At 36.0% G+C, this 19,516-nt stretch overlaps 2 protein-coding genes across 4 annotated transcripts; one reads left to right on the top strand and one right to left on the bottom strand.

Moving 5' to 3' along the window:
- Positions 1-686: 686 nt before the first annotated feature.
- Positions 687-5,099, top strand: LOC109031758 (uncharacterized). Its single transcript, XM_019043492.2, has 5 exons — positions 687-1,183; positions 1,899-2,095; positions 3,082-3,220; positions 3,914-4,006; positions 4,776-5,099. The coding sequence occupies exons 1-5, from the start codon at positions 1,112-1,114 to the stop codon at positions 5,082-5,084; spliced, it is 810 nt and encodes a 269-aa protein (XP_018899037.2). The 5' UTR covers positions 687-1,111; the 3' UTR covers positions 5,085-5,099.
- Positions 5,100-5,507: 408 nt separating this feature from the next.
- On the bottom strand, positions 5,508-18,864 carry Kap-alpha3 (karyopherin alpha3). Of its 3 annotated transcripts, none has more exons than XM_072300189.1 (9): positions 18,696-18,864; positions 17,543-17,645; positions 16,421-16,631; positions 15,424-15,584; positions 14,371-14,597; positions 11,469-11,729; positions 9,744-9,848; positions 8,846-9,175; positions 5,508-7,573 (listed from the first exon to the last, which is right to left on the bottom strand). In XM_072300189.1, exons 1-9 carry the CDS (start codon positions 18,753-18,755, stop codon positions 7,475-7,477), a joined length of 1,557 nt encoding a protein of 518 aa, XP_072156290.1. In that variant the 5' UTR covers positions 18,756-18,864; the 3' UTR covers positions 5,508-7,474. The 3 variants fall into 3 exon arrangements, with proteins under 3 accessions (XP_072156290.1, XP_072156291.1, XP_072156292.1); XM_072300190.1 differs by having other exon boundaries at positions 5,508-7,570; XM_072300191.1 differs by lacking the exons at positions 17,543-17,645; positions 18,696-18,864 and adding an exon at positions 16,817-16,985.
- Positions 18,865-19,516: the final 652 nt, after the last annotated feature.

Here is a 19,516-nt window from a genome sequence, read left to right as displayed (position 1 = left end):
ACGGGTCGCACCATTCGATAGTCGGCTATCGATGTCTTTCGACCATCGCCCATCCCTAGGACGGCCTGGAGCAGATTCAAAATCGAAATTTTATGATATTTCCCAAGAATTTCACTTGGCTAAGGTGATTTTCCTTTTCCATGAAAATTCGACGATTTTTCAGTGGCTGCGTCTGCAAACCGCTGTTAGCCGAGAATTCAATAGGAAACTTCAGAAGATTCATTAGGTTTTTTTGTTTTTTTTTTTTAAATTTAAAAATTTACGATTTTATCATTAATTTGCGTTTTATGGCATACTGAGTCAATTACAGAAGTTCCAAAAATTCTTAGGAAATGTCCCTGCCGCTTCGAGTTTCGAGAGCGCCATCAGGTGAATCTCGGAGGAACGGGGGGGGGGGGGGGGGGGGGGGGGGGGTGTGGCGGCGGCGGCTACAACATGAACTATCTTGAAAAATACCTCAAAATCGCGAACAATTTCCTGAATTAGGTGTGCTCTATTTTCTGTATTCTTCTCGAATCTAATATCATAGGAGAAGAAGAAAATATTCATGCTAACTGAATGTAAAAAAGCCCCCCCCCCCCCCCCCCCCTCCATTAGAGGGAAGAACCTTTGCAGGATACCTACCAAGCTTCATATTTTTAGCTTATTTTATTGATGGAAGAGTGCAATCCATGGTTCAAAGCTTTTGCTGCAACAAGGCCAAAAAACATTTCACTCCTTCAGGACTGCAGTCACACCCTGCAGATACAAAATTAATGTGAAAATTCTATGGCAACCCCTGTAAACAAGATGTCTTTGAAGTTGCATGGGCATTTGTATGCAAGGGAGGTCATATAATTTCAGCACTGGTGATTGTTCGGAGCCTTGTACTTAACTTTCTCATCTCATCTTGATCAAAATGTAATAATAAGTAATCCAACATCGTTGAAGTACTCACGGATGATACCACCTCTATTTCTATTTGACCTATAAACCTGGAATCCCTCATTGGTTGATGGCTTTCATTTTCCGACCATTTCTTACCTCTAAATACTTTGCCCCTGAGAAATGAACACACAGTGCTAAAATACTTCCCTGAAAATGAAAATTAGATTACGTTCCATCCTGCAAAATGCTAAGCAAGCGAGAAAAGTTATTGATCCAACCATGGCAGGAAAGAAGATACATAGATCATCGGAGAAAGGTTTGTTTGAACTTTCCATTTCAGATGCCTGCGTGCTTTCGACTGAAGGTCTAACCCTCTACCCTTAAGCGCTTCTCTTGGTATATTTCTTATGGCCAGAGGAGGTCAGTGCAATATAAGTCTTCATATTTTTCTCAAACTCTCTGATCTACTATTTTCTCTAATTTTTCAATGAGACCTAAAATTAGCAATGGACTAAGAGTATTCACTGAAGGGAGAGGGAATCTTTTTACAGAGAGAATTATTCAATGCAACTGTGTTGGTTAGATAGGTAAAAACATCCCTGCTAGCAATGACCTTTTAAAACATTCTGCAAAAACTCTAAAAAAACTATTAACATTCATGTGCTGGGAAATTCTTTTTGGCTATTTTTTTAGGTAAAATTTACAAGAAGTACTTAAAATTGAAAGGAAAAAAGTGTTGAAAAAAAACTCTTAAAATACCACTGAACTTAGTTTTTGAACATTTTTTTTTCAAAAATTGTTAGCGTTGAAAAACTACAGTTGATATTTAAAGAGTTTTTTAACACTTTTTTTTCTTAAATTTAACCGCTTGTAAATTTTACTTAAAAAAAGGCCAAAAAAGGTTTCCCAATGAGAGAATTTTAACAGTTTTTTTAAGAGTTGAAGTGTTAGAGTACCTACTTAAAAGTTTTTTAACAGTCATTGCTACTAGGAATGAAATTCTAAGAAAACACATTTCACTTTCTTCATAGGTGAATTCTGCACTTCCAGCAATTGATGTGGAGCCCCCTGCCACTCGAGGCCATGTGCTGTACAAGAGCAAGAAGCTACAAAAAGAATCTGAAAGATGTGCCCAGATCACAGAGGATAATTTCATTCTCATCAGACATCTTAGCGACATCATGCGCACACACAGAGTTGATAACTATTGGATACAGGAACCACCGACGTAAAAAATTAACTTTAAAACTTCTCATCCAGCCTAGAATCAAGTATCTTTGACAGCTATAGTAGCAGCAACTCTTAAAAAGACTTTTAAAAAACTGTTAAAATTCAAAAAGAGAAAACTCTCAAAAAAACTGTTAAAATTCTCTTGTTATAGAAACCCCTTTTGGCTATTTTTTCATGTAAAACTTACGAGCGGTAAAATTTAAGTAAAAAAGAACATTAAAAAACTCTTAAAATATCAACCAAGTTTTACAACGCTGAATATGTTTGGAAAAAATGTTCGAAAACTAAGTACAGTGATAATTTAAGAGTTTATGTTGACACTTTTTTCCTTAAGTTTAACTTCTTGTAAATTTTACTTAAAAAAATAGCCAAAAAGGGTTTCCTAGTGTGAAAATTTTAACAGGTTTTTTAAGAGTTTTTGAAGAATGTTTTAAAAGGTCATTGCTACTAGAGATGTGATAAATTTTACTTTATGCATTAACTGAGTACGTGAAGGAAATTAAGATTAGATATGTTTAGGGCCAAAGATATGGATTGAGAGAAACTGCTAGATCTGGAAAACAATCTTTAGTGTCATAGTGTCAGGGATACAGAAAGACGTTGAGGAATACCGAATTTCAAGGCACTTTTAAAAAAGTTAGCCTTTTTTTTAAAAAAAGGTTGAGCAATTTTTGGAACTTCTTTACATTTTTTGTAACGAAAATAAAAACTTAGCAGGGTCAAATGAATTTGGGAAGGATCCAGCGAAAATTAAAGAGAGAAAACCTTCTTACACCCATATGAACTTATCGTAAAATACATGGTGTATTCAAGCTCCTTCCCTGCCCTAAAGTAAAGGATGGCTACCAGCGTAAATATTTGCTTCATTTCATAAAAAACTAAAATCACATAAGTAATTGAACCGACAGAAGAATAATATTTTTTTGGCTGATCCTTATTTTTTCCCCAATTATTAAAGGTGTTTATTTTCAAATGTTTTTCAAGATTTTTGCACAAAGTGGGAATATACCAACAACCACAGGAGTCTGTTGTTCATAAGTCAAAAGCGATTCTTTTTGAACCACGGTTACAGAGCAGGAAGGAAAAGTGCTATGCTTGCGGTCCATTGCGATTCTTGAAAAAGGTATGTAAATTCATTATTTTAAACTATGTACTTTTAGTATGTAATTTTTCACTAACACTTATACACATATAAGACACTAACAGTTCTGATGCTAACAGTATCTAAATGGCAATTTCAACTTAAATTTTTTGAGTTGCTTCATTATAAATTTCAACAGAGACATTATTCTCTACAATAAGTTTGAAAATTCAGAAGCTGATTTAGGTGGGAGGCTTTAAGTTGATGATAGACTAATTTAGGGCTATGTCATTTGATATATCGCCAATAAAATATGCTTCACTTATAAAATGCTGCTAAACGATCGGTATCAAAACTGTTCATTTATTCAAGGAGCCATTGAATAAACAAAATATTGAATGAGAGGGCCAAAAATCAGTCTATTTGTATTGATTCCATTCTGCAATGAATCAATCAGATAATCTATAAATCATAAAGATATCAGAGCGTTCATTGCAGCAAACAGCACAAAATTCCATTGACTTCAGAAAAACTGACACATTTATATCACTGAAGGTAAAATTATTTGAACATTTTCTGATACTTCTTGAAATATGTTTTCAACTGGGATTAATTTGGAGATGCATTCAAGTCTTGTTTGAAAAAAAAATCCTAATTATAAAAACTATCAGTTTCTTTGCTATTATTTTTGTTTGTAGTTTTTGTTGATGCTAATGCACAAAAAAATGCTTTCAGGAAGTTATACCAGAGGAAAGGATCCCATGGGATCCAGACCAACAAAAAGTGGAATTTAGAAAATCTTTGGCTTTATCAGAAAAGTCAAAACAGGTAGGCAATATCGTCGCTTGACTCACAAAATGACGTAACTACAGCATTGCATTGTGTGGACAACAGTGTTCACTTTTAAGTGTAGCTACGTCCTTAAGTCAGAAGGGCGACAGCATGTATAAAACACTGATTCTACAGAGCTTGGGGACTGAGTTAAATGATGGAACAACTTATCTTCCAGATAGTTCATTCATTTCTAACGCTTTCATGATAGATCTGGGCTAAACGTTCTGCTCCAACTTAAAAGAGAATGGTAACAACATGTTTTCATTCAAGATTCACTTGCTTGAAAGGAAGCAAGTTGAATGAGTGTGCTTTGGGAAACAAATTCTTCTCTACATTTAGACCACCTACCTAACTTTCGGTCAAGAGTATTTTGATCTCTAAAGCACTGCTTATCTACAACAAAATATTACCTACTGTATTAATGAGATAAAAGAACTGTTATTATAGTAAATAGAGAAAACAGAAAATCCTTGGATTTTATTGACAGTGAAATCAGATAAGCGGAGGATACATTTCATCTAAGTACTCTAAAAGTAAATACTTTCTGTCATTATGATATTATTTCATACAAATATTTCGTTTGTTTTTAAGAACTTGACACTGGTCTTCTTCATTTTTTTTTTGTTCTTTGAGAGGCATTATTCTCTTTCAGTTTGATTTATAATTTTGCTCGTTTTTTTTTTGGATAGATTAAGATCATTGTGACAACAAAAATTCTTCTGAAAAAATAACAAACTCTCACAAAATCCATCTTATTTTGCAGTTGGAAGTGGTCAGGGGTGACATCGACCTGCCAGAATTTCGAGGACAAACATGGTCACCTGTTTCGCATGATAATAAAAGGAAAAAAAACAAAGGCAAAACCAAAGTACAAAAACACCAAAAACTTCCCGTTAGCAAAGTGGATTTTGATACTTGTAGTAGTCACTGCATAGAGTTGACACAAGGACCCTTGAACTTATCGGTAACTTTCCCCACAAAAACAACTGTTGTGTACAAAGTAGGGAAAAACAAGCGTATTTTACATACGGATCAATGCCAATGTACAGCTTTTCACCAAAAACCGAAATAAAAAACAAATTTCAAAGATATCATCTTTTGATTTAAAATATTTGGTCACAACTATCAACATGGGGTCTTAAGCCACTCATGCAGTGCTTTCTTTGCTCATTAAACATTATTCACAACCGATGTAAATTTCCAGTAAATTTTGAGGCAGAAATAAACAGAAAATAAAATGAGGTCATTAAGTACCACCTTGGAATGATACCATTAAATGCGAAAGTATTAAAATCCAGATTGATAAAACCTACTAGGCAATAAGAAAATAGTTTTTGATGCTATTCTGTTCATAATTCTTGTGTTGTCAAAATTCTAGTAGGAAGATTGCTGAATGTAATGCTGCAATTCATGATCAAAAAACCGTAGGAACACACTGAATAGTACCCTTGAATGAAACCTTAGAAAAACCATTAGGATCAAAAATAACTGCAAATTACGTTTTAATAAATTTATTCAAAATAATTGAAATCATGTAATATAAAAATTAAAAATTTTCATACATTAATTATTTAATTTCAAGGAAAATACATAAATTAATAATTTATGCTTGAATCGGACTTGCTTGAAACATTGTGTGCCAGGGCTCATATGCTGAAAGCAACCAATTAAAAGAAGGGAAAATACAGTGTCTACTTCAACTGAAACTTTGATTGATATTTAATCAATATTAAGTGATATTCATGACTTGAATCATACCTCTCTTCAAAGAAAAAAGCAATGAGAACTGCGTAAAGTTATCAGTGCAAAACCAAGCAAAGATGGGAACTATGTGAAACAATTTCAACACTTTTATAAAGCTATAAAACCAAATCATAATATGAACAAATACTTTCAGAAATTTTAACCAGTGATTCAATCAACTCGCCGCAAACTAGCAACAATACAACTTACATGGTTTTCAAATGAAAAATTGCAGAAATCTAATAGAATTCAGTAAAGGGAGGGGGGGGGGGGGGGAAGAAACAGGAAAAAACAGTAACAAATGATTATGAATAAAAAAATAAAAATAAAAAAACCAGAGCTCACCAGAAAAAGTAAATGTACGAAAATGAGAGGACTTAAGCAGCCAGAGGAGGCACAATAGGTTGCAGTTTTCATGCACTGAAAATATTATTGACCAACAAAAAAACTCAAAAATAGAAAAAGTGTTATTGCTCTGGTAAGGAAACACAGATTTCACTCGCTTCATAAATCTGAAGTCTTGAAAACAGAAATTTTCCATTCTAAATGTTAGTTGATTGCATTATAAACTGATTATAATTTTTAAACAGCTAATTTCAGGAGGTTAATTACAATACATAGATTGTTAATTTTGCTGAGTACTGAGCTTTTCATCAATACCGCTATCGAAACGGAAGATAACAATTAATAGTCAGAAAACATTTACTAGAGGGGTGATTGCTCGGTTATCAATGAGATTTGATATAAAAATTGCTCAGTCTGGAAACTAGAGCTTAAAATTTCCATTAAGATTCCGATTAAGAAAAGGATCACTATTCTGTATGGCATTGAAAAACTTCTCAACTTTTAAAAGAAAAAAAATTTGCAAATTAACTCCAAAGAAGGCGTTGCCTACTGCGATGAGAGAATTTGACATGAGCGGCTTAAGCAGGGGCTGAATCTGCCTCATTAATTAGTAAAACCACAAAGATTCCAGCTCCTAGGAGAAAGAGCTAGGTTTCATCAGTCTTTTTTAATGAAGCTTTTTCCTGTTCTCTTCAATAATGTGAAATTTTGCGGAAATTCCATGGTTCTACAGTACTCATCAAGGTAAGTGGTCCGAATACTATTTTATAGCAATAAAAAATAATGAAAAAGAGTTTACCACAATCAGGAACAGTTTATAACGAGGGATATTTCTAAATTTTAGAAGCACGGGTGGTTTTTGTGCTGCCTAAAGAGGCTTTTGTTGCTAATTTACAGTGACCAGTCATGCTTGGTTTTACATTTAAGATGTCAGTATGCTCCTTAAGTCTTTGAGTGCATAGCATGTCAAAATTACAGTGAGGGGAGGGGGGGGGGTAGTCAAAAATAAACCTGGAGGAAAGTTCCTCTTGTCAGGGGACTAGGAAGCAACGAAAGAATTAAGGTTCAGTTAGAAGCCTTGCATTGTGAACTATATTGTTTAACAGTGTCGTTTTTACAACCTACAAATTATTTTTAAAGTGGAAGAAAACATGAAAGGGGTAAGACTTTACACTTATTACATCAGTATGGTAGGAGAAAGCGTTTCTCTATATTCAAAAGAACCAGTCGTAGAACTTCACAATCGAAGGAAACACTTTTGTAAGAAGTGTGAGCAAAGCCAAAAACTCTTTGAGATGTATAATTTTGAGTTGAGAAAGTGGAGACTGATGATTAAATTATACGAAAATAAAACTTGCCTGTGATCTTTCTACTTTAAAATTTAAATCCTTCATTTGGTATATTTAAACTAGGATCAAACTGGTACCCAGCTTCTGTTGCCTCTGGTGCTATTGTTGAGTCATCTTCGACCTGCTGACAATAAAAATTCACATGAGATCTTTGGTTATTTGTACCAAAAAATATTGCACAGAAGAGTTTAACATGGACCATGAGCAGAGGACTACTAGCTACCTAAGATCAGATATTTGGAGGGGCTACTGAGACGTCTTGAAAACGGTGAAGACTTCTCTATTCCTTAAATGTACACTGTTATAGCAGCATTGTAAAGCCCGCTCATCGCCATTCAGATGCGTTTGTCTAGAATTTTTCCATTTCAAGGATTGTCATGTTAGTTTTATCGGGTCATGGATTCTATGCATTCCAATACATAACTTGGCTTGAACGCTATTTCTTATTTAAGAAAAAAAGGGAGACCTAGGATATATTGGTTCAAGAAATCGACGTGCCAATTCAAAAAGAAAAAAAAATAATTCTTTAAGTTCAGCTTACATTATCACACCCTACAGTTCTTTTTACTTCTAGCGATACAAAGAAGTAAAAATTTTGCTTACAAATTCTCATTTTGCACTATACGTTTGCATTTTCTGCTCCAACTTCCACATGTCAAACTAAGAATGCAGACTGCAAGAATATGAACTGCAAGTACACTGTATTTTCTACAGTGTGGGCATTAGTTGCAGTGCATGATTCCTTGCCCAGCATGGATGGGTTAAAAAAGAAAAAAAAAAGAAGAAGTCTCGGAATATCATTGCAAATGTTTGAAGCAATTAAACAGAGAGAAAAACACTTTTAAAGTACTTAGGTGTTATACGTTAATCATTTCCTGATGCATTTAGCAGGAAAAGTCAGGCAAACTGATTACTAGGACAAAATTCCTTCGATTCGCACGATGTTCTTGAATTTCCAACATCTTTTGAAAGCACAACTCTCAATTAAACAGTCTCTATGGAGTCTTCGAGGTCTTCTTGAGTCCATATTAACTAAGACATACTTTTAAAGTGAGACAGAGGTTCAACTTTCTTGATTCTTGAATTTACTTTCAATGCTAGATTAAAAATGGCAGTTCTTCTATCACACTCTAAAAAGGCATTTTAAGACTTATTATTTCATAGGGATTCGACAACAATCTTAACTAATTCAACCTAACATCTCAATGACAAAACGAAAAAGCGAAATATGCTAAAGTTTGATACTCTTTCTAAGATTATCATTAATCGGGAGAGAACAATCACTTTCTAAGTCCAGATTTTCTTGCAGGTAACTAAAATGCAGGTTGTAATAATTCAAGAAGTCAAACAATGCAATTTTGAACATTAAAGCTAGGAGTGGAGTGTAGGTACTTACGTCAGAGAAGAATTTTTCAATTATATCATAGGCTAATTTATAAATGTCTTCGTTTGGATCATTCTGGAGCTGTTCTATTTTGTCCAAGCCACCGCACTCCTCTATCTTGTCAGCCAACGCTTCGCGCTCCTGGAAGGAGGTTGTTGCTTTAAGCATATTCTGGATCCCATCCAAAACGACCTGTGTTACTTGCGGATCCTTACAGCCGAGTAGGTTACAGAATGGGGGTACTACGTTTTCTTGGATAAGGCGAGCTATCTGATTCTTGTCTCCGCTAATGGTGAAATTACTAATCGCCCAAGCAGCTTCTTTTTGAGTCTGAAATTCTCCCTGGAGAAAAAAATTAAATAATGAGTCATAATTTGACAAAAGAGTGAAAGCTACGAAGATGGTCCTTTGACAGGGTAACATCTCATACCCTCAAGGTTTTTCAGCATGAATAACATACAAATACAGTGAATGGTTAGTGAGGTATGTTTTTCATTTGGTAAAACCCATCCTGAACTTGCAGAGATGATTACAAAGGCTTGGAAAAAAAAGAGGTAGGAAAAGATTTGAATACAAAAGTCTGGTGAAACTAACAGGTAAGGAAAAATGCATTTAAGACCTTCAAAATTCGGGACATTATCCCTCCATTAACTAATTGGCTGTGGCAAACTGAATTAAAAGCCAAGGCTGCCACTACCAAGCCTCCCCTAGTGAGATACATGTTTTTGCATGGTAATTGCCCGAGAAATTCAAGTTTTCTCTATTTTTTTTATTATATTTTATTTTCCTTGTAGAATCTCCATGCAACATAAATTGCACACCTTGTAATATATCTTAAATCAGATAAACTGCGTTGCCCGAACTGGAGAATTCAAGATGAACTGTTATGAAAAAATGTTAAAATACTTACCTTTGCTAAATTGTCAATAATTTTAGGCAATAATCCAGCATCTATGACAGCCTGCACTTGCTTGCGGTTTCCGGCAGTAATGTTTGATAAGAACCACACAGCTTCCTGCAATGCAAAATGAAAAGAAGTGACTCATGAGATACTCTAATTTCAATTGAAACTAATTTTTTGTTAAATATTTGAGCAGGTTCATCATAAGGAGAAATTGAATATTGTTCTTAAGATAAGCTTCACATAAGAAGTAAACCAGGCTGATTGGCAGAGGCGACCGCTAAGGGCCTTTGTCTGATTTCCGTTTCATAATAAATAAAAAATAATATCCAGAAATTAATTTCTCAACATTCTCAACTTATATCAGACTGATTCATAAAATAAAAACGTGTTAAATGATGAAAAATTGCAATGTTCCCAAAACGGTCTCCTATTCAAGCGTTACGATCAATGTAGCTTAACCTTGGTGATCGGGCAAACAACTCTGCACTGGATGTCAACTTTCATCCGCGCGGTAATGAGACCCTTTGTTCAGCAGCACGCAATTGCCGCAGCTATTGACAAGTCACCGCTGCCAATCTTGAGTCACCGCGGCACGCGAGATTTGAACTTCGCCACAACAGAGCCCGCGCAATGCAAATACAGCGGCAGCTTTCCTGCCCAATCACACTTGCTTCGCCAACCGACCAATCACAGGCAAGTTGCTTCCCGCATTCGCACACAAAGGAAATCTGCATATGAACATACCCGCAATTCGCTAATTTATTCACTCTGAATGCAGCAGTCGACCAAGAAGCACCTCACTCTCAAGCTTTCAACAAGGATCAAGTCAAAACAAGCCAAGCAAGCAGCTGAAGAAACATCCTAAGGAGCTCTGCAAGAAATTGGCGCTTTTTGGATCAAGACCGAAGTTCAGTTTCCCGTTCCATTGGCATTAAGGTCGAACACGAGCGGTCATCATTACACAGAACGAAGCAAATTCATTCTTCTCAAGCATTCAAAATTATTCACCTTCAAGTCATCTCTACTTTTTACTCATACAGTTTGTATAACACCTCCAACTTGGAGAAGCCGATTCGTCTGAATCTGGAATAATAATAAGTGCAATAGCACATTGCTTTCAGAATTCAAACCTTTCTGGTTTTCCTGCTCACTGCAGAAGCCAGTGTACTATACGCCTGGTAACCCTTCAGGTTTCCTATTGCAAGATAGTAGCCGATTCACTCTGAGTCAGGTAAAAATAAAAACTCCAAAATAGGATCTCTTTCAGATCATTAAATCATTTTTTGCATTCACCTCAAATCTTTTTCTTCTCAATCTAATTTTCCGAGCCAAGGCAATTTGGGGGGTCGCTACAGCTCTTCACTTGTCTCTCACTTCAAAACCTTATATCCGATTCCATCTTTTCTTTCTTTTCTATCATTTCTACAATTGGTTCCTCGGCACAATTCACTTTCAGCATTTCGGTCTAGCATATTTTCACCATTTTTGAGCCGTCATTCTCCAGCCTTGGCACTGGCAATATCGTTTTTAATCCCGAAGTTGAACTAAGTATGATCCCTAACATAATGCTGTAATATACATACTTTTAGGATATTTAAAATGGCAAAACCAATTTTATAGATGGAAAAATTAAGAACTTTCTGCATTCCTGGTAAGAGGTGATGTTTCTTGAGCGTGTGCTATTTGGTAAAAAAACAAAACATCAGGTATAGATAAGAGACGCTAACTTACTTTACAAATTTTTTCCTTGTGGTGAGTCAACAGAGCAGGGAAATGAGCCAGTGCATCACAATTCAAAACAACTTGGGTTTGTTCGTCTGAACCAGTGACAATGTTGCCAACTGCTCGTAAAGCCGCCGTCTGCACTTTTGACTCCTTGTGGGAGAGAAGAGCCACAAGTTTCGGGACGATGCCAGAATCGATAACTAGTTGAATTTGATCGTTTTGACCATCTGTCAAATAGCTAAGCGCCCAAACGGTGTCAACAAGAATCTGCAGAAAATTGAAAAAATTGTGGTAAAAAAAAGGAACAAGGACATCTGACTTAAAAAACGAATCATTGATCATCTTCAAAACATGTAATGGGCCTGTTGCACCAATTTTTTTATTGCTTTAATCGAAAGAACTAAGGCTCCTGATGTCACAGGAATTTTCCCGCAGTTTTTAATCACCAGAAACCCCCAAAAAATCAACTTAAAAACGCCTCAGAATTTGGATTTTCAAAACGGTCGTTTCTGGTCCGCCATACTTGTGACATGAAATGATATGACAGACCTGGTTTCTTCATCACTTACAGTGTATTTTCCTGTAAGGAAATGGCAGCCGCTTTTCAAATGGAAATATTGAGTCAATCGATAATTTTTTGATCAAACTGAAAATCAGAAATGGATTCCTCGTATGTTTAAATGGTTAAAACCTTCATTAGATAAATAAGAACCGACAGGATTAACCCTATTTTTAAGGAAGACTGTAGTCAATGGGCGATTGTTTACATCTGCTTAGTGATAACAGACATGGACATTAGCTCAATGTTTGGCCATTTTCATGAGTTTTTACTTTTTTGTCACTCTTTTGAAGGTAAGTTTGTTTTGTAAATCAATTGTTTAGAGCCTTAGGATCGTGTTAAAAGCTGTAAAGGTATACTTTGTTACTTATTAATTCAGAACACACTCCGGCAGCCAACGCTCAAACCTCGATGTGGCGAGTCAGTTGTTATTTCTTACTATTTCACCCTTTAATGCTTCACTGAAGACACCAAAATGATAGTATCAATCATTGATGATGAAAAAACTTACCTTTGACAAAACTGATGAGATGAGGAGACCAGTATGTTTTAGCTGGAGGCAAGGAAAGTAGACGTAGGATCTTTCTTCGGTTACCAGACTTTATCGATAAATTTTTCTGTATAGTGTTACATTTAAAACACACAGGATTTTAAAATAACATAAGTTTATAAAACGTGGGAACGTTCTGAATGATATTGAGATGTTTGTTGAAGAGTTAAGAATGATTTACACGCACTGAGAGAACATCCATGGTTTGAGCGTTGGGCTGCCGGAGTGTGTTCTGAATTAATAAGTAACAAAGTATACCTTTACAGCTTTTAACATGATCCTAAGGCACTAAAAAATTGATTTACAAAATAAACTTACCTTCAAATAGTGACAAAAAAGTAAAAACTCATGAAAATGGCCAAATATTGAGCTAATGTCCATGTCTGTTATCACTAAGCAGATGTAAACAATCGCCCATTGACTACAGTCTTCCTTAAAAATAGGGTTCGTCGGTTCTTATTTATCTAATGAAGGTTTTAACCATATAAACATATTTTTGGTTTTGATGAATAAAGAAAAAAAAAAATTAAAGTCAAATGGACGCGTTTTGGAATGACTGCTTGATGAAATATTGCAGTAAAACAACGAACAATGATAATCAGGTAATAATTAAAGATGATCAGATGTCGGGGATCGAACCCACACTGATATTAAATTTGACGCATCCGACGTCTTAGACGACTCGGCCACTGTTCGAATAGAAATGATTAAAGTGAATCTTGTGTAGATAAGTACATATAGAGCTGGTGCGCAGGCTACCCAGCTACTGCGCATCCTCCCGCGCATAGCGGTAGCAGTCTCGGAGCATTCTGTAAATTCACTCAATTTTATAACGTGATTTTAAAAAAAACTTGGGTACTTTTTCCAAAATCTGATTAGAGCGGGCTCATCTAGGGCCTATTACCTGTCGATTTACGCAAAAATCATGGAAATCGGCCCGGTAGAACGCTCAAACGAACTATGACAAAAAGTGTAAATTTACATTGTTTAAATGGGAGAATTCGCAACTTTACCACGTAATATAAAAAAACCTGGGCCATATTTTGAAAATCTGAAAAGAGTTGGCTTATCTAGAGATAATTGCCTGTCGATAGCCGCAAAAATCATGAAAATCGGCCCGGTAGAACGCTGGAACTAAGCGTTACCAGTTTCGCAAAATTAGGAGGTCTTGGAGCTTATAGTATAGACGAGGAATCCATTTCTGATTTCTATTTTGATCAAAAAATTATCGATTGACTCGACATTTGCATTTGAAGAGCGGCTGCCAAATCCTTACGGGAAAATACATTGTGAGTGATGAAGAAACCAGGTCTGTCATATCATTTCACGTCACGAGCATAGAATACATAGGCTCCACCAATCACAAGTATGGCGGTTGAAAAAAGACCGTTTTGAATGGGTCGGTTCCAAAAACAGCTTTTTTTGAGTTTGAGAGGTCATTACAAGGTTTTTTAATAGCGCAATCATTCTTTTCGTGAATTTTGCCATAAGAATCAGGCATCAATTTGCAAATCCCCGCATCTTGCAACAGGCCCATTTGACTATGGTTGCAGAAATTAACTACAATCACAATTGAAGATATTGACGACAACTATGATAAGAACTCTATCAAAATCAATATAATGTAACTTTAGGAGACACACATTAGCATGCACGGCATGCGAGTAAATTATGGTAAGAAGAGTCCCCACAAAATTTGCGCAAAAGGCACTTACACACCAGCGACAAGCTGTTGTTGCGCCACTTTATTAAGTGTGCATCTGAACTTTAATGAGACAAAAACAAAGATATTGACTTACATTATTATCGTTATGATGAATAAGCATATTGAGTGCAGGTAAAATTTCCATGATTGTATTTTTTGGTAGAGGAGGGTCTTTGTTGCGACATAGGTTAACTATTACCCAGGTGACATTTCTCATAAATGATAAGGGAATTTCTGGTTTGATAAACGAAAGTAGAGGTGGTATGACTCCTAGCTTAATGACATAATCCCTCAAGACAGGTCCATCTCCTATTATGTTACCTGAAACAAATAAATCCCACGTTAAATATAATTTTAGCTGTTGGAATTTACCTTTTTAAGTTTAGGGAAATGTGCTCCGGATGAATCAGACTTTACTTTAAAGAATCCATATCTTTCATGGAGCTAAACTGAACATACATTGAAAAAAACGATTAACACTTAGAACTACGGAAGCTTAGAAAGCTTGTTGTATTTGTTGATAGATTCTCAGTTTTCTTGAGTTCGTTAATATCAAATAGATGGGCAAACAAAAGGACCGGCCAATTTCACTTGATAGGTTTCTTTTTTTATGAGAGTTTTTACTAAACAGGAGTTGACTATATTAAACTTTTTACCACAAACCCCTAAAGCTTTCCAGTGGCACTAACTGGGAATTAAACTTTTAGAGACGTTGGTTATCAACATTAGATTTTTCAATATTAAAATTCTCTAGTTTCTATAACTAAAATTTCATCTTGGCAGATAATCAAAATTTACTTGGAGCCATATTCAGATAGGCATTTTTTTTCGTGCTGAAAGACAGGACAAGTAACACCTTAAATGTTTAAATTTAATTGTGTCACCTTGAATTTTATTTTCATATCTGTGGGGGCAACTGTGACGCTGTATATTCTTGGTGTTGAATCAGAAGCAAGGCGTGAATGATCGATTAGCCATATATCCTCATTTGAAGCTACAGCAAAGAATAAATTATTACGGTATACATTGCGAACACCCTGTTTATCGAGCCTTTTCCATAGGTTTAAATGCCCAATCAATCAATTTATCGCAAAGCATGCCACACCACTAGGTTGAATGCACAGCCATGTTCAAAATTAAAGCTTACCTAAAGCCCAAACAGCTTGTTCACAGACAGTGTCATGTTGTGAGTGTAGAAGTTGAAGGAATACTGGGACTGCTCCGGCTGCAACGACTGCTTGCGTCTGAGCAGATGTTCCACTGGCAATGTTAGTAAGAGCCCACGCTGCTTCAAACTGCAAGCCAGGGCTGTAAAATACAAAAAGGCAAGTTTACAACGTAAAGTAATATACTTTTCAACAGCTGTCTCAGCATAAGGGAATGGTTAAATATGAAAAATAGGTTAGGGATTGGCTCAAACTGGTTCACGAGCAGATGGGATTAGCCCTTGAGGGCTAGTTAAAAAAAAAAAAAAAAAAAAAAAAAAAAAAAAAAAAAAAAAAAACCAAGTTAATCATACCGAAATTGGCAGGCAAAAGCCACTTTCATGATCTGCACAACTTGAATTCATTGTATATTTTTCAAATGATAATCCAGACTACTTTGATTTGAGTCACTTGCTAAGTTTTTTCATTAAGAACTGAGCCACAGGTGACAAATTTTGTATCTTTAATGAGCATTCCCTGAAGAGGCCATTAGACTACATATAAATTGTGTGTTTAAAAGTGCAAAGTGTAGGTATACGGAATAATTTTTGATGCCCTTAGCATACATTTTGTGCAATTTCAGTTCTGAAAGGGCTCTCAGTTGACAATGTTTCTTGTACAAAACATACTTATGAAACAAAATAATATTTTACAATGGAATGAGAGATTAAAGTCAGTTGGAATGTCAGAATTGGGCGTATACACAATAAGGGGTTTTGAGAATAAATTGAAGAGGGAATTGATGTTCCGGGCAAGGATCTGGCAAAATGTCTCTTTTAAAGTGTCAAAGGAAAATCGAATATTGATTGAAAGGTTGGTAATAGAGAATTTATGAACTGGATTAAGTCTTGGGGCCTGAATAAATACCTTAAAGGATAAAAAAATCTGAGAAAAAAAGAACAAGAACAAAAGCAGGAAAATAGAAAATTTTTCACTCACTTGTCACTGATTTCCAGACAATGTACAAGAACTGGGAGTATGTTACTTGCTATTAAAATGTCAATTGGAGGATTCTTATCGGACGAAAGGAGTTTTCGTGCCGACTGAACGGCATTCAACTGTGTCACCGGATCTGCATCATTGCTGGCTTCCATGATGAGCTTTGACAAGTCAACTTTAGAGAGATTTTTAGCATCATCATCATCATCTCCTGGAAAGAGTGGATAAGAAACATAAAATAGAAAACATAAAGAGGAAACAAAGTAAGACTTTTTAGGCATCCTGATGTAGAGGCAGTGAAAATGAGACTGGAAACTTCTGCCTGTTTGCCAGTCATCAATTTCAGCAGAACAACTTCCAAATGCATACATGAAAAGGATATCGCATCTTACTTACTGAAAAGTACTTGTAATTTATCAAAATTGCTTGACATGAGTTGTAAAAAATCTGATTCCAAACAACAATTCTTTCGGTCCTCAGCATCTTGGATTGCTGGTGCCTGATACAAGAAATTTATATTACTTGTGGTGGACACATTAAATGACCACATTTTGACTTAAAATATACAATCTGGAAACTGTAGATAGGGTAAAATAGATGTAGAAAAATATATACTACGCCAACAGTAAATTTCGTTACACTACCAGGAGCAACTATTAGGTTAGGATGAGAATAGGCGTTTCCATGGTTTCGTACAGGACTGTTGCTGAATGAGGACTTAAATCAAATTTAGAACCAAATGTTTAAAAATCTATGTCCAGATATGAAACCTAGCTATTCTTCGGGTGAGTTTACGATAATAACTTTAATGCTATATCACTTATTGTGAAAAATCCTGTAGGATTCGATGTTACTGAGGTTTTTATGAGAATAGTAATTGAGTAATTTCACTCCTTGCCCCCCTATCAAACGACGGCTTCATATGTCTTACGTTTTATTGTAGGCCACCACCAATCAACAGTTTCTACATTGTTGCTTAAAATCGGTCATTTATACAAACATTCAAATTTTAACAGAAGGTATTTAATTTACACAAGGTACTGATATACAATTAAAAATTATAGGGGTACAAAATTATGTAGTTCCCTCATGCAAAAATGTACGGCAAAATATAAAACATACCTGTGAAATCTGTGATGGGCACATTTCTACGTTTCAAGAGTGTTTCTTCGCGCTTATTTTTTCTCAGCTCAACTGTCACCTCATTTCTCCTTCTTCGCATTTCCTACAAGAATGAGAAGTAAGATAAATACACATTTACTAAAATAGGACATTGAATATGGTAAAAAATCAGGTAATAGACATTCTAGTTGTTACAAAACTCAACCGCGTAAGATCCACTCATCCACTCTGTGAGCGATTCCTCCTGATGAGAGTTGGAGTGTCAAAGACTCAATGTACCACAATTGTGTTGTCGCTAAGAATGCCATGATTAAATTAAAAACTGAAAACAGTTATCTCCACAGAATATGAGGGGAGGGGTTCGAGTCAACTAAGGGTGCATGTACGTTACAGTGATAATTTAGACTCAGTGCATCATTTGATATCTTGTAGCGTACTTTCCAAAGGTTAGCATAGCATCACATAGCGCAGGATGGAAATTGAGCCCAATCTTTTACTGGTTTACATCGCAGGATATGTTCGCTGCAAAGCAAAACAGTTTTGGATGTCACGTGGCACCAAAGCAACCTTGCTTCACCAACACACCATTCCGCAGAGATTTTCAGTACTAAATAGGTGCGGTGCACCGGTGCGAAGGAGAATTCAAGAAAAATTAAGACCCAAGGTAATAGTGTAATGAGGTGAAACAGGGGCTGTACAGGTTAGGTGTAGCGACAAGCTACCTCTGACTTCATTGCTGGACCGAAAGGTTGAGGAGCAATTTACGAACAACTAATTAGAGTTGAAGGGTACATGCTGCAATAAGAAAGCTTAAAGTTTGGGGTAGGAGGAAGAGAAAAGGGATTAAGTAATATGAAGACAGGAAGTGAGAGAGAAACAATGAAAGGGCCTTGTGTGATACTTCAGACAGGCCTCTCTGACATGCTGAAAGAGGGGCGATGCTGACAGAGCCTTTCACAAAAAAGACGTTGTTGAATTGCAGCGGAGCAGAGTAATGCCTAATTTCAATGTTCAATAAGACATCATGAGCAAAGAGACAGGCCTAGTAATGTTTACATGAGGACTAGGACACGGCGCGCCATGATGTGATTGGAGAGGACCTCAGGGTAAGGAACCGGACAAAATACGAGTGTAGAAATCTAAATTTACTTACATCTTGATCTTTGCCTTTGTTCTTGAAGCCGTGAAGTCTGTTTTTTGCGTCAGACGCCATACTTAGGACGAACGTATGAGAGAAAGCGTAAAAATCATAGAAAAGTTATCTAAAATTGCATGATGCTACGTTAGAAAGAACTCACCATTCCAAAAACATTCGCTTCCAGCGAGTTGATACGCATGGTCATAAAGATGGTGGCGGTAATTTTTTTTCGGCGGCCATTTCGATGACGTAAAGGGTATACGTGATTTTTTTCATCCTTGATAATTTGGACTGCATTTTGCAATTTAGACCTATAAATTCTGGCTCATCTGAAAAACACTTATGTGCATGGGGAAACTAATGGCACATACGTTGTTTTTTAAACCGGGCCGGAATTTATAGGTCCAAATTGCAAAATGCAGTCCATTTATTACTTTACTCTTCTGCGATTGCAATTTAGTGCGTTCGAGAGAAATATTCTAAGCTTAGGGTAGTTTTCTCTAAAAACTTAATTTTTCCAGGACTAAAATTTCTGAATTTTTTTCCCCACTGGTTGACACCTCGGAGTCGAGGAGCTTCAGGAAGGGATGCAGAGTTCATATGACTCACGTGTCCCGAAACCTCCCAGAAAGGGTTTATACCGCATCGTCATGATGTCGTCTTCATGGCAGAGTACAGTAAATTTAGAATTTTGACCAATTTACTGTATGATTGTGGTTATTAATTATGTGTAGCCTGAACTCACGATCAGTAATTACCGATCTAAACATTTGAAATCAGGCATATTTCGCGCTGAATGAGATGATGTCATTTTGCACCAATCAGAGCGAAGGACC

This window comes from Bemisia tabaci, chromosome 4 (assembly GCF_918797505.1).
Source record: "Bemisia tabaci chromosome 4, PGI_BMITA_v3".
NCBI lineage: Eukaryota > Metazoa > Arthropoda > Insecta > Hemiptera > Aleyrodidae > Bemisia > Bemisia tabaci.
This window is presented reverse-complemented; position numbering and strand designations above follow the sequence as displayed.